The sequence below is a fragment of the Pelobates fuscus genome, chromosome 1 (assembly GCF_036172605.1).
Source record: "Pelobates fuscus isolate aPelFus1 chromosome 1, aPelFus1.pri, whole genome shotgun sequence".
Classification (NCBI taxonomy): domain Eukaryota; kingdom Metazoa; phylum Chordata; class Amphibia; order Anura; family Pelobatidae; genus Pelobates; species Pelobates fuscus.
This window is the reverse complement of record NC_086317.1, coordinates 173,739,243-173,755,133: the sequence shown is the minus strand read 5'-3', so window position 1 is coordinate 173,755,133 and position 15,891 is coordinate 173,739,243. Positions and strand designations below refer to the sequence as shown.

General features: G+C 40.8%; 1 protein-coding gene across 6 annotated transcripts in view; it reads right to left on the bottom strand.

Annotated features, from left to right (window-relative positions):
• ACACA (acetyl-CoA carboxylase alpha) overlaps positions 1 to 15,891 on the bottom strand; it is a 429,246-nt gene that overhangs the window by 178,197 nt on the left and 235,158 nt on the right. For 4 of the 6 annotated variants that reach the window (XM_063452852.1, XM_063452842.1, XM_063452860.1 and 1 more), the window contains 4 exons: positions 8,999 to 9,043; positions 2,626 to 2,667; positions 2,081 to 2,296; positions 1,047 to 1,202 (listed from right to left, as the gene is read on the bottom strand). In XM_063452852.1, the coding sequence (XP_063308922.1) occupies positions 1,047 to 1,202; positions 2,081 to 2,296; positions 2,626 to 2,667; positions 8,999 to 9,043 (459 nt within the window). The remainder of the gene's footprint in view (positions 1 to 1,046; positions 1,203 to 2,080; positions 2,297 to 2,625; positions 2,668 to 8,998; positions 9,044 to 15,891) is intronic. The other 2 variants (XM_063452868.1, XM_063452879.1) reach the window with 1 other exon arrangement.

The window sequence follows — 15,891 nt, the reverse complement described above, 5'->3', positions numbered from 1 at the left end:
TGTAATGAGGCAGCCTCTGGCACTCCAGATGTAGACTACATCTACCCTGATGTTTTGCCAGCATAGTGGCTGTAAGAGCATTATTGGAGATGACGTCCACAACATCTGGTGTGCCAAAGGTTTTTTAGCCTTGGTCTAACTGGTTCATTACTGAAGGGTATAGTCTCTACTCTGTAAAAAATCCTAGCGACTATTTGACTTATGTGGCAATTGGGAAATGGATCTGGGAAGTGAGACTGAACAAACAAAGTGGAAAGATATATGGGGAGCCTCAGTATAAGTACACCTTCCCAGTTGCTTTTTTTTTTTATTTTTACCTGGGGCAGTCTCCACTGACACTTCTTGCACAGTTTGTGTGAAATGAGGCAGTCATGTACATATGTGATGACACTGCCTTAGAATGGTTCTTTCCTGGGAATCCGACTGCTTCCTATTTCTTACCCAATCACCCCTATTGTTTTCTGCTACAGGTCATTTAGAGATGTGAATATCTTCTCATTTCTAAACTACTCTTGGTCTTCAGAAGATCCGTAGTTGAGGTATGGAAAGCAGATAAGATCCTTCCCATCTCTAAAGTTGTATACAACATGGTGGATAAGTTAACCAGACATACACTAGAATCTTTCACAATGTTTTGGGCTCCACAGTCAGATTATGTGGACAGTTAAAATGTCTCAGGCTTACCTGACCCCTCACTTTTCATACCAGATAGTCCTTCTCTCATCTCTACTCCTTGTCTTAATTCTGTCATCATGTTTTGTTACTTTGTGATTAAAAATTGCAGTTTACTTACATAATGGATAAGAAAGGTCAATTTTGGATTTGTCTATGTTTATGCATTTTTAAATGCAGCTTTTAAAATGTAAACAAAAAAGTTTCACAAGGTTATTGACCAAAAAGAGAATGTCTGGAAAAAATCTTCCTTTCAGTTTCGCTTTAATATTGACTCTTTTGACCTAACACTCCTGAGAATTTACACTGTATTGACTAACCTTGGCATATATTGTAATACTACTACCAAAGTAATAAAAGATAGATTTGCGTACCTTTGATGGATCCATTATAACGGTTGGCACAAAATTCAAAAATATGTGGTTGCAGTCAGTTCGCACATTGGTGTTATTAAAGGCTACCTCCAGTTCATCCATAGCTTCCAGGAGCAGTCGCTCTCCTTCATTTTGCAGATACTCAAATGAAGCTTCCTGTAAAATTCAACAACATTTTATTAGTTTCCAATATACTTAAAGGGACACACCACTGCCCAAAAAAAACCCAACAAAAATATAGATATATCCCGAATGCACACATGCATGCGTTTAACACCTTAAGGACACATGACGGAAATATTCCGTTATGATTCCCTTTTATTCCAGAAGTTGTGTCCTTAAGGGGTTAATTATGAATTTTTCTAACTGGGAGAGTACCTAAAAGAAGCTTATATAAAATCTGCATATCTCTTGTCTGCAGCCTTTGCAAACCCTCCCATTTTAACCCCACCCAGTCTTTCTGTGGCTGTCCAATCACACACTTCCCAATGCAGTTTAATGAGATGTCTTTGAAAGTCAGGTGCTCTGGGCAATGACTACTCCGTGAGTTAAGCTCTACTGAGAGTAGTAACCAGGTTGATTTATAAAAGTGCCACTGCCTGTTGCACTTTTTGTAAAATGAAAAATAGTGTCTACTATTGATTATTAAAAATACAATTACCATTAAGCATGTTAATTACATGATACCGAACTAGCACCATAGCATACTATAATGAGCTGATAGCATACTAGATTAACATGAGCAAATGCAGGAAGGAAGTGGAAGTCTTTGCGATGGGAACACAAGCAGCAAAAGGTAATAATATGAGGAGCTAGAGAGGACAGGTCAGTTTAAATTAGTTGGAATTAAAACAAAATGGGGTAAATGATCAACGATCTAGAAAGGTACTCAAATATTTGAGCTTTCAAAAGATTATGAAAAGTTATAAGAGAGGTTGTTTTTTCTATGTGAAAATAGTATTTGATCTAGAAGTATGGTGATATCTTACAGATGCAGAAGGAGGAGGGTATCTATGTTAAATCCTTAAGCTTACCTTGGTAACCAGGTCAGAGTGTCTGATGATAGCACGCACAAAGAACCTGTAATCCGTTACTTCTGTTCCCACTTCTACCTTTGCAGCCCCTAAATATAGATGCATTTTGTGGTTTGCACAAGGGATGGCTGTCAAATCAAAATTGCGCATTCGATTAAGCTCTAGCTGAAAAGCAAGAGCCGGCTCCAAGTGCCGATAAATTCTGTCTTCCTCAAACTAAAATAAAAAGTTTACTGAATTAACACAATGATATTTCACATGTGAATAAGACATTTTTCTCAGCCAAAAAAAAATAAAAAATATACAGACAATATATACAAAAAACAACAACAAATTTATATGAAAAGTGTTTACTGTGACTTAAGACAGAAATACAGCGATGGAAAGACACAAAAGTGACATTTACGGGTATGACATGAAAGAAAATAAAGTAAACTGTATAAACATCTTTCTTGAAGCATAATTATGCAATAACTTTATTAAACCTTGCATCCATGACTGTCAATCACAAATGTATTTCAAATGAAAAAAATAAATACAATTACCTTATTTCTGGCCCGAAATGTGAAAAATTTCGGGAATTCCCTCTGAAATAAAATTTAAAAAAATATTCATTAGGTATATCTTAAGATTCAATGATGCATCACAGGAGCCATTCCAGTAACCTATTGTTCAAACTTTCAATTGGTCAATTATATTTGAAGTTTTAAATAAATAAGCATCTCAGTTTAGCATCATAGCAGGCTGATAATTCACTAAATGCAATGAAATGCAATAAAAATTCAGGTAATCCCACATCTTCACACAATCTTCCCCTACAATCTTCCTTTTATAGTGGAATTTTATCCTATCCTCACCTGGACAAGAAGCATATGGGCTATGAATTGTGTTAAGTGGCTTACCTAGACTAGGGTAAATACTATAGTGATGCTGCATAATGGTCATGATGAATTATAACTCTCCTTCTTACTGGTCTTCCTAACATATTTCCTTAACTGACCTTAAAGGGGGAATATTGCCAACTGCATCATCTGTATTTGATAAATCAACAAATCAAAGAACATTAGAATTGTGGTTTTAACATTAGTTTAGCTGATCTCTAACTTATTACCTCTTTTTCTCCATCATCTCTCTTCTCACACATCATGCCCCCAATGTTCTCGCTCTTCTCACACATCATGCCCCCAATGTTCTCGCTCTTCTCACACATCATGCCCCCAATGTTCTCGCTCTTCTCACACATCATGTCCCCAATGTTCTCGCTCTTCTCACACATCATGTCCCCAATGTTCTCGCTCTTCTCACACATCATGCCCCCAATGTTCTCGCTCTTCTCACACATCATGTCCCCAATGTTCTCGCTCTTTTCACACATCATGCCCCCAATGTTCTCGCTCTTTTCACACATCATGTCCCCAATGTTCTCGCTCTTCTCACACATTATGCCCCCAATGTTCTCACTCTTCTCACACATCATGCCCCTAATGTTCTCCATCCCCACAACATTTCTCATTTTTTTTACACCCTCATTTCCCTTATTTGCTGCAGGAGGGCATTATTTACTCACCTCCTACTCCATAAATGTAACCTGCCAACTCTGAACCCATGTAACTTCTCACCTCACCATGTCACATTACCAACCCATTTTCCTTAACCCTAGGTCATGTTCCAAAATCAAACTCAACCATTCATAATGTTAACTGTCCTTATCACACAGGTAAAACATCTTTGTGTAATATGCAGTTCTGGGTGCAAAGAGGCTTGTGCCTAGGTCAACTAGTGATCAGGCAAGACTTGCATCTATGCAATTGCCAAAAGATATTTAAATTAATTCATCAGTCAATTAATTCATCAGAGTCAATTAATTCATCAGTTAGATCCAAAGTATATGAATACTTTTACAAGATTCTGTCTAAGAGCATTAATCTGTATTGGAGATGTCCTCACTCCAGCACTAATCTGGTTTGGATGTGTCTAAGTACTCAAGGGAACTCTACTATCTTGAATCTTCTAGCAATTTTAATTCTCACCTAAGGTAAAATACCCAAATTATATTAAAAGCAGATACTTGTGATCCTCACTCCTAGTGTGACTCTTGCATATGTTCAAGATAATACTCCACCACTTTCCTGTCCCTCCTTCCTGCCTTCTTTGTTCATATTCTTCATTTTATGTAAAATTAAATATTACATAGTTACATCGTTACATAGGCTGAGAAGAGACATGTGCCCAAGTTGAGCCTTCCTCGCATCTGTTTTCTGCTGTTGATCAAAAAGAAGGCAAAAAGAAACCCAGTTTGAAGAACTTCCAATTTTCCAACAAACTAGGGGGAATTGATGTCTTTGAACCGTGGTGTTGGCGAAAACTGCTTAGAATTCCTTGGATTGCAAGATCCAATAAATCCGTACTACAGGAAATCAAGACAAACTGTTCACTGGAAGCTATGATCATGAGACTGAAGCTCAAATATTTTGGTCATATAATGAGAAGACATGATTCTCTAGAGAAGACTCTGATGCTAGGAAAGATTGAAGGCACACAGAGAAGGGGACGACAGAGACAGAGATGGATAGATGAGGTCACTGAAGCCACGAACATGAATTTGTTGGAGCTCAGAGGGGCAGTTACCGACAGATGTACCTGGTGTGCTAAGGTCTATATGGTCATGGAGAGTCGGACATGACTGAACAGCAGGGGGAAAAATCCTTCTTGACCACAGAATGGCAGTCAAATTTATCCTTGGATCAAGAAGTTATTACAGTGCAGTTGAAAAATGTTATTATTGAATATTATATTTTTGCAAGTAATTGCTGTTTAAACATCTGCACAGACTCTGATAAAACCACTTCTTCAAACAGAGAATTCCACATCCTTATTGTTCTTACGGTAAAAAAAACAAAAAAAAAAACTTTCCCTTGCCTTAAACTAAATCTTCTTTCTTCCAATCTAAACGCAGGACCTCGTATTCTACGTGTAGTCCTGTTTGTCGATAGATTTCCAGAAAATGGTTATTATTGTCCCCGGATATAGTTGTATAATGTTATCATATCCCTTCTGAGGCTCCCCCCCTTTTTTTTTTTTTTTAAGTAAAGAGGTTCTTCATAGCTAAAATGTTCAACTCCTTTTATTAATTTTGTAGCACGCTTTTTTAGTGCCATAATATCCTTCTTTAGAACAGGTGCCCAAAATTGCACAGCATATTCAAGATGTGGTCTTACCAGTGATTTATAAAGAGGCAAAATGATATTCTCATCCTGAGAATTAATGCTTTTTTAAATGCATGACAATATCTTACTGGCCTTAGCCACTGCTGATTGACATTGCACATTGTTGCGTGGTTTGTTGTCTATAACAATTCCCAAATCCTTCTCGTGTGTTGTTATCCTTAATTCACTACTATTTAGGATATAAGTTGCTTAATATTAATAATAAATTGATCATATCTGTGCATTTACATTGACCACCAAGTTAAAATATTATTAGAAATACTGACACTTCTTTCAGCAAGTTTAAGCATGACTACAAACTCATTTTTAAGAGACTTCACAAGATTAAGCATGTTAAAAAATGTATAATGCAAATTCATTTACAATAAACTGATAACACAAATAACAGTAGGGATATGGCCTTAATGATTAAAGCTTGATAAACAGAGCTGTTCAATGTATTGAATTTATATATTTTCCCTCTAGGCTGCATTAAGTCATTACAGCAGCTTCACATGTTCTAACTTTAACGAAGTTAATTCAAAGAAATTATATTGGTGCTATGGGCAAATATCACAATCAAAAACATCTCATTGTATTCCAACAATAACGAGAAAAAAAATACTTTGTTTCCCATGAATGCAAATTGTGCCCCTGCTGCGATCAAATCAGCCAACCATCATCAAGACAATCAAAATAATTTGCCTAAATTAGCCAATCAAGACACCCCGCATATCAGAAAATGTGAAAACCTGCAACAAAAATCATCATAGCTGATTATTATACTAATAATCATGTTAAAAACCTAATGAGATGAGAAAATTGGAAGTTAGCTGGAGCAAGGCTTCTCTACCTAAACATGCTGAGAACTAATTATGTAGACTGTAATTAAAATGAAAACAAACCCTACAAAGTCCTTTATAACTTCTCGTACAGGTCTGGAATCATGGTGGCACTGTATTTGGAATTCAAGGGAGATGCATTATTGAAACATCACTACATTAAAATCATGTCACGGAGAATGTAAGAATTGGATGAAGAAATAACAAAACATTAGACTAAACTAAACCTGTATCCGCCAAAACACGGTCTAAATACTATTTGGGGTTTCTACTAAACTCTCATAATGTACCACATTCCATTCCATTACACTACCATCAATTTTACCCAAGGATGTCACCTTTTAGATGTGTGTTCTGTATTTAGTAAATATTACACACGACCGTGTTTAATAACGCAATTCTTGCTTGATACATCTCTATCTAGAGTCCCTTTCTTGTGTTTTCAAAATCAAGTGGCTGTGATGAGGATTTACTACTTGTATTCCATTGCTAGATTTACATATTTGAGATAATTGTACCCCTAGTAATTAAATAACACGTTTTACAAAGACTAAAACAGAACATTCAGAGATAAAATGTGAATCATTTTATCTAAAGTAATTGAATAGAGCCCTATGGGGTAAAATAAATGTATTTCCCAGAAATACATTAGTCTCAGTTAATTGAATCCAGTCTTATATATTGGAAAACAATTGCATATCTGCTACCATAAGGGCCGATGAAAAATGAATCATGAAGTATGAAATTTGGGGACAAATAAGTTAAAATATATGGCAGGACAGTGTATTTGTCACCTTCCATATAACTGATGGCATCCCTACAGTCAATGATAATTTGTAAAATATGTGTTTCTCCTGGCACAGCTGCTCACAGAACTCACATCCATATATATATTTATATTTTTTTTATTCACCTCTCACACAGCACTCTATGTTGTGTAATATGGTGATGCCTCCAGCAACATCAGCTTAAGGTAGTGCAGTAGGCATAGGCTTTGCTCCGGGTTAGGGTTAGGGGTAGGGTTAGCTTATGTTTAGAGGTGGCTTTTGCTTGTTTAGAACTGGTGATTTAGAACTAAGGGACTCGCATATAGGTGTTATTTATGATTGGGGGACAGGATAAACATATGTTTTTGGTTTGAAGGCATCTAGGATTACAGTATTGAAGCATTCAAGTTGATCAGGGCTATATTTCCTATCATTTTAAGGCACATATAACAGAGTCAGACTGATGGGTGATCATCACACAAAGTGAGAACCTTCTAAGCACCTTTAGCTGTAACCACTCCCTAACCTTAAACTCCTAATAGTTCTTTAATGACTTGGAATTCCACAAGGTGGTGAATTGTTGTATCTCTTGTCATTATATTGCTGGGTCATAATGGCCCTGGGATAACCCTGGTGATCTCTTCTTTTGCAGCACCAAAACTAGAAAAAAAGTCTAGTTAAAGAGGAGGCAAAGAGGATAAAGGATCAATCCGAGTCAATAGGAGATAATCAGCATATGTTGCCCCCTGTATTGTCAGTTCTGCAATATTCGGAGCAATTTCAATATGGTGCAAAAGTAGCTCAAGGGACAAGACAAACATGGGAGAAATGGGGCATCCCTATTGTGTGATGTTTTGATATGGCAAAAGGAAAACACCCAGATCTCGAAAGCAGTATCTTGGCCCAGCGAGTACAAATCTCTGAGAGGCAAAGACATAGAAATTGCTAAGGAAAACTCTGGGCAACTACTAACCCAAAGTTCAGGCACCAGAGGAGCATATCAAACACCTTCTCCATTTCCAAGGAAAAGAGACGCTTAAGTCACGAATGCCCACCAGATAAGGTTCTCAACCCTGTGGGTGTTTTTGGTTATCATACAATTTTGTGCATGGGTCAACACTGGATTTCATCTTATCTGCCAGCACTCTACTAAGAATTTTTACGTCAAAATGAATAAGTGATATAGGGCAGTAATGCCCCAAGACCGTCAGGTCCTTCCCATCTTTAGGGAGTAAACCTATATTAGCCAGAGTCATTTCATGGAAAAGTGATCCATCATCTTTTATGGTATAAAAAAGATTAGCCAGTTGTGGCAAAAATATATATCCCTAAATATTTTATAATATCCACCACAAAACCCTCTGGCTCAAAACCTTTCTTCCCCTTAAGTTATTGTCATATGTATTTCCTCTTGTGATATGTTCACCTGAAGGAGAAAAGCAGGTTGAATGATTCTAGATGAGCTTTTAACTAAAACTATTTGTAGACTAGCATCGGCACAGGGATTAAGAATCGTTGTGAGCAAAGAATCCCCATGGTTACCTTTCTCATAGAAATACTACCTGGGACCACTGCAATTGCCAAGCAGCATCGAAAAGTCACTGTCTGACTACAGCTCAGACTGCCTACAGTTCTGAAAACATTTGTGAGGTGAGCTTATGAGTATTCTGACATTTTGACTCAGTCTTAGTAGGTTTTCAGTTAGGAGAAACCTAAAGTAAAATATTCCATTCTATACTTTGGCAATAACTTTAAAACAGAGCACATTTTGAAGGAAAAAACAAGAAAACATACAGTCAGATTTTGATAAATAATTTTGTTAACAAAAGCCCAAGGAGGTGTGAGGTGTGACATGCCCGGTTTGATAAAAAAAAAAAAAAAAAAAATCTGTTATTTACTACACAAAACTAAAAACAAAAAAATGAAAAATTAAAATCAATAAGATTTGAGCACAATCATGTAACTCTAATTAGCCAGATGGAATTGTGGAATAACCAATACAGAAAGTTATATATTGCAATGAATGTTAAGGCACCTTTATTAAGAGACTGGTAATTTAAATACAGGAAAACTAAATAATTTCTTTATAGGTATGATACTTACATGAAATCTTTGGTCCACCTCACAGTTGACCTGCTTTCTGAAATCCTTATGCAAGCACAAAGATAGACAGAGAAAGAATATAGGAGAAGGGAGCAGAAGAAAAGGCTGACAATTAGCATTCAAATTAATAATTATAACAGAAAGCGTTGCAGAGGTATAATTCCACGTCATTTAATTTGAAATAATCAGATTTCAGTAATAAACAAAAATTAAATTACATTCAACAATTACAAGGAAAAACAGGCAACAGGGAAAAAAAAGCTAGTCCATGTACAATTATGATCTGTAGACCAAAGATGCAATATCCAAATTTACACAATTTTCTATTTAACCCCTTAAGGACCAAACTTCTGGAATAAAATGGAATCATGACATGTCACACATGTCATGTGTCCTTAAGGGGTTAAACAGCATATTTCCAAACACACATAGATTTTTTTTAAAGTAAATGTTTTACTTTTTAAGTGACGCTTCACAACCCCTACTTTTGAATGACTTTTATTCCTATCTCTGTGCTGCAATCATATTTAAAATGTTAAAATATGCAATTATTTACTTAAATGTATACTTTACTAAAACTGAAATGTAACACACAAGAGAATGCATATAGCAATGCTACTAGCTCATTATATTTTCCAGCATACAGTCTCATATTTTCTATATTGCCTGTGTGGAGGCATCTACGTACTGCATATTTTCCAGAAGAGCAGTTTAAGAGAATATACCCTGATCCGGAGAGTCCTATCTGTCCTATCTATATACTTTAGGCACTTGCTGGTGCTGAAGAAAATAAATAAATAAATAAAAAAGATTAAATAAAAATTATATATATATATGTATATTTCCTGGCCATATCCAACACAACAATGGGTAGCTGCTCCATATCTCTAATTAGACATGAACCTCAAACCATTTTATTTTATGACTTTTCCTCTGGCGCCTTGGGAGTTCAGTCTCCAGTACACGGCCCTCCGCAAAGGTGACCCCCTGGAGAAACCCCTTTGTGACCAGGGGTTACCTGCTGTGACCCGATGCGGTAGCAAGATTATGCCATCATCCTATTTCCTGCAGTGACCCAAGGGGTAGCAGGCTGGACATGAACATACAGAGCATATGGATTGCAAGGATTAATATGACATTGACTAACTCCATCGCTGAAAGAGTTAATGTGAGGCTGCATTCCATCACTGTAAGGGTTAACATACAACTCTATCTTGTAGTTTCCCATGGATTTACTTGCAGTTACCCTAGGGCTAGCAAGATTATACTATCATTCTATTTCCTGCAGTGATCAAGGGGTAGCAGGCTGGGCATGCACTTTCAGCGCATATATATGGATATAACCCTTCTACCCTTCATCAGTTTCATCTGAACGGTAAGAGATTCCTGCTAATTTTAATTTCAATCAAATATATGTCTGTTGAAATCCTTATTCCTAGGCCTCTGTGTCTTTTAATGTAGCCGCTGGATTCACTTATTCCTAGGCCTCTGTTATGCCTATTAATACAGCCGCTGGATTCACTTATTCCTAGGCCTCTGTTATGCCTTTTAATATAGCCGCTGAATTAACTTTTTTATAACTTGTGATTTCTCTTATGCATTCTCGGCTATCCGCCACTTTTATTAAAATATTCTATGCCTCTATATTTGGTTTTAGGCATTAATGGCTATTTGCCGCTTTATTTTTTTTTTTTAAATTCTTTATTTTTGAGTTTTTGATATATATTTTTTCAGGGTAGGGGTACAGAAAGAAAGTAGAGGGGATTAGTTAACAGTACAGAGTTGCGGCATCATCAATTTACATAAGCTGTGCGTTGGCTGTCCACATGCAAGTGGGAATTCTGCCAAAACATCTTTAGTAATTGTGCGTGACTGTTTTAGTCTGTCGGTTTCCTATTAGCTTGCAATCCTGTTTCTGCTAAGGGTTGGTATGGGGTACAGAAGTAAAAAGGGATTGGGGGAAGGATGCCCTGTCTTGACGGGGTATCACTTGTGTCTAGAGGTATGTCTGTACATTGAACTCGTCCTGTATTCCGTTTGTTCGGTACCTCTGTGTTGCGGGTGTCGGTTGTTGAGGTTTGGGTCGAGTTTGTCAGGTCTTGGCTTTGGGGGTTTAGTGTGGGGGGTTTTGGTGGGGCGTAGGGGTCTACATGTGGTTTCTTTGGTTTGTTATTGGGATTTTCCCTTTTGTCGTTAGCGTAGGTGAGTTGTTTGTGGTATCAGGTTTTCTTGTTGTCGTTGGTCTTGGGTGTGTGGGGTTTGGTAGGTTTTGCGTGGTTTTGGCGTCGGATGGCCTTGTAAGTTTAGGAGGTGATGATTGGGATAAGAGGGGGAGAATAGGGAGCGTGTAGACGGAGGGGGGGGGGAATTGTTGGGGTGGTAGGGTGTCCAGTTGGGCGATTTAGTGTGTCTTGGTTCGGGGTGTGTCGGGTGTATGGTTTTTATTCAGTGTGTGCCGGTGATGTTCGGGTATTCGTATAACCATGGGTCCCAGATTTTGTGGTAGTGTTTGGTATTATCGTGAAGTAATGCGGATAATTCATCCATTTTAACTGTGTCTGTAATCTTTCGTTTAATTGCTTCCATGGTCGGTATTTCGTTGCTGCCCCATTTTTCGGCTATCGCCCGTCTGGCTGCTAATGCGATCTTTGCTATCATTTTGTTTTGGGCTCTAGGCATATCAGTGTGTGGTTTTGATAGCAGCCAGATCCACGGGTTTAGTGGGATGTCTGTGTGCAGGATTCTAGAGACCATGGTTGCAACCTGTTGCCAGACTTGTTTGATCGGGGGGCATTCCCACCACTGGTGGAGGTAGGTTCCCTTGTGGCCGCATCCCTTCCAGCACAAGTCGGTGTCTGACCTGCCCATCTGTTTTAGCTTAAGGGGGGTGGTGTACCATCTCATGAGGGTTTTATAGGCCTGTTCTTTGTGATTTACGCAGATGGAGACCGTTGCTATGGCCTCCCAAATTTCCGCCCAGTCGGTGGGGTCTTCTGCTGGGCCTAAGTCCCTCTCCCAAGCCGACACGTATGTGAGAGCTCCGCCCCGGACATTTTGAATAATACGGGTGTAAAGTGCTGAGATTTGCCCCTTCTGAGTTGGGGCTTGCATGCATTGTTTCTCAAAGGGAGTTAGTGCCGTTGTGCCCGCCTTTGTGTATTCTGGTTGTGCGAGGAAGCTTTTGATCTGTATATATCTAAACAGGTCAAATGTCCGGAACGGTGTCGTTTGCTGCAGATCGGGGAATGGGGTGATATGTTGGCCCTGAAAGAAGTGGTACAGGCGTGTGAGGTTGTTATCCTCGTAGCGCGTGAAGTCTTTAGGTGACATGCCTGGGGGAAATTTTGTGTTGCGGAGTATTGGTGTGAGAGGGGATAGGGAGGTGGTTAAGCCACTTTTATGTGTGACTTTGTCCCAAATTTTGATTGTATTGATCAGTGCTGGGGTGGTTCTTGGTGTGGGAGGTCTGGCTTGTTTTGGGAGCCATATATACAGGGATGGGTGGTCCCTGCCGAACATGTCGTGCTCAAGATCCACCCATCGTTTGACTCCGTAGGGGGCGTGCAGGTTTTGAGCTTGTGCTATCTGTGCTGCTTGGTAGTAATGAATAAGGTGGGGGAGGCCGAGGCCTCCCGCCCTATTCGGGACGTATAGGGTCTGCCTCTTTATACGTATACGTCGATTGGACCATATGAACTTGTCTATTCGTGATTGTAGCTGTTTAAAGTCTGGGGTGTGTAGAGGGATTGGGAGGGTTTGAAACAAATAAAGTAGTCTGGGCATAAGGTTCATCTTTACTGAAGCCAGTCTGCCGAGCCAAGATATTGACATGTTCTGCCATCTGGCGAGGTCGTGTGTGATTTTTTGTATGATTGGGGTGTAGTTCTTGGAGTAGATTTGGGTAAGGTCTGTTGTTAAGGTGACGCCCAGGTATTGTATTTGGGTGGAGTTTATTTTGAAGGGATAAGCCTTCTGTAGGTGCTCCAATGTGGGGGAGTCAATGTGTATGGATAAGGCTTCGGTTTTGTCTATGTTGAGTTTGTAACCGGATATTGTGGCGTACTGCTCTAGGGCTTGGATCAGTATCGGCAGGGAGACTGTTGGGTCTGTGATGGTGATGAGCAGGTCGTCCGCATAGGCTGCGGTCTTGTATTCGTCTTCACGGATTTTGAGGCCTTTTATGGCTGCGTTCTGTCTGAGGTTCTGCAGGAGCGGCTCCAAGGATAGGGCGAATAGAATTGGGGATAAGGGACATCCCTGGCGTGTTCCGTTGTGTATAGTGAACATGGGTGATTGTGTGAGGGGTAAAAGGAGGTTGGCCCTTGGTGAGGTATAGAGTGTTTGTAGGGCTTCTAGGAAGCTCGTGGGGAATCCAAATTTTTGGAGGGTCGCGAATAGGTAAGGCCATAGTAGCCTATCAAAGGCTTTTTCCGCGTCTAGTGATAGTATTAGTGTGGGAATCTGTTTTGAGGTTGCGGCCCAGATGAGGTCGTATGTTCTTCTGGTGTTATCGCTGGCCTGTCTTGTGGGTATAAAGCCCACTTGGTCGGGATGGATGAGTTGAGGTAAGTAGGGGCATATCCGATCTGCCATGAGTTTAGTGAATAATTTTATATCCACGTTAAGTAAGGAGATGGGCCTGTAGTGACCTGGGTCCAAGTGTGTTTTGTTGGGTTTGGGGAGGAGGCAGACTGTGGCCTGGAGCATTTCTTGTGGTAATGGGTTGCCTTGTAGGATGGCGTTGAATAAGTTGCATATGTGGGGGGAAAGTATGGGGGCGAAAGTTTTATAATATAGACCTGTGAACCCGTCCGGGCCTGGGCTTTTGTTTGGTTTGAGCGTTTTCATGGTGCCCGCTAGTTCCTCCGGGGTTATCGGTTCTACCAGTTTTTGCGCCGCGTCGATTGACAGGGACGGTAGCGGGGTTTCAGTTAAGTAGTGGTCAATGAGTGTTTTGGTGGCGTGTGGGTTTTGCCGTATTTCAGGGCTATGATCGTATAGGGACGTGAAGTAGTTTTGGAAGACTTCTGCAATCTTATTGGGGTCCTCCGTTATGGTCCCATTTGGCATGGCTATTTTATTTATCTGTTTCTGGGTTGTGCGTTGTCTGAGTTTTCTCGCTAGTAGGGTGTCTGCTTTGTTCGCCTTGTCATAAAATAGTTGTTTGGACCACAGTAAGGCTTTTGTCGAGTCTTTTTTCATGTACTCCTTTATGTCGGTTTGGCATTTTGTGATTTTAGCCGTCAATTCTGGTGTGGGTTCGAGTTTTAGTTTGGTCTCCAGGGTTCTAAGTGTCGCCAAGGTTTGTTCTAAGTGTGAGAGCTGTTTTCTTTTGTGTATAGTTGCTTGGTTTATTATTGTCCCTCTTAGGACCGCTTTGTGGGCTGCCCATAGAGTGCATTTGGAGTCCGCCGAGTCTTTGTTTATGTCGAAATATTCTGTTAGGGCCTTGGAGATTGTGGACCGTATCTGTGGATTATGGAGGAGAGTGGGGTTAAGTCTCCATGTCCATGGTCGACTCGTGCCTGGGATGGTGAATGTTAATGTGGTCTCCGCGTGGTCAGACCAGGTAATCTGTCCGATGGAGGTGTTCTTGAGTGAGGGTGCCATTGCCGGGGAAATTAAAATAAGGTCTATGCGGGAATGTGATAGATGTGGGTGGGAAAAGAAGGTGTAATCTAGTGTCGTGGGGTGTTGAGATCTCCAGGCGTCTATTAGGTGGGTCTGGTCTAGGAAGGTCGCAAAGAGTTTGTCGGCTTTTGCCGTTGGAATTCGGCGTTGTGAGTGGGTTCTGGCTCGTCTTCTATCTACCGCGGGTGATGGGGTGGCATTAAAGTCGCCTCCGATTATCTTATGGTGGGAGGGGAATAATGCCAGGTGTGCTCTGAGAATGTTCCAGAATGAGCTGGTAGGCGAGTTGGGTGCATATACTGAGGTGAACGCATATTGTTGTGGGCCGATTTTGCCCGCTATTGTAAGGTATCTGCCCTGTGGGTCGGCTATGGTGGTAGTGACTGAGAGAGGGCATGACTTCCGTACTACGATGGCGACTCCGTTTTGTTTGCCTGCTGGGGAGCTGGCGAAGTGGTTCACCCGGTAATGTCGGCTCAGGAGAGGGAACTGTTTGGCTCGGGTGAAATGCGTTTCCTGGAGTAGGAGTATGTCTGCCTTAGTGTTATTGGCCCACCTCATGAGTTGGTGCCTTTTGGAGGGGTTGTTGAGGCCTTTGCAGTTGATCGATAGGCAGGTCAGAGTGGCCGGCATCGTCTGTTTGTCGGGTGTGTGGGTGTGTGGGTGTGTGTGTGTGTGTGGGGGGGGGGGAGGGGGGGGTAGTGACTATCCAGAGATATGGGGAGGAAGAGAAGAGGGGAGGAGAGAGGTTAGAGGTTAAATGGGGGTACTGGGGTGAGCGTACCTGGTCTTACTTGACAGCTGCCAGGTGTCTTGTGGGCGGAGGGAGTTACGTCTGTGGGCTTGTGTTTGCTGGTTTGTTGAGTGTGTGTGCCACGGCCTCTGTCTTCGTTTAGGTTGAAGCGAGGTCCGGCGGTATTTCGTCTGTGTGGGGACGTGGGGGTAAGGCGGCTGGAGTACCAGGCGCTGTCCTCCCCGGGATTCTTCAGCTATTTTGATTTGCTGTTTTCTGTGTCGTGGTGGGGGTGGTTCTCCATACCGTCTTGTTGGTCCACCTGAGGTGGGTTTGCTGTATGGCGTGTTTCGGGGGTGGTCAGGTAGGGGGCTTTGGGGTTGTCTGTTTGCTTACTGAAATGAGTCGGAGGTCGTTTTTCTAGGTTATTCGTCTGGGGTCGTAATGAGCGGGAATGTAGTGGCTCCATCCGTGGGTTGTCTGGGCGGGGGATTCAGGTGTGTCTCTGTTATGGGTCCCGTTGAAGGGT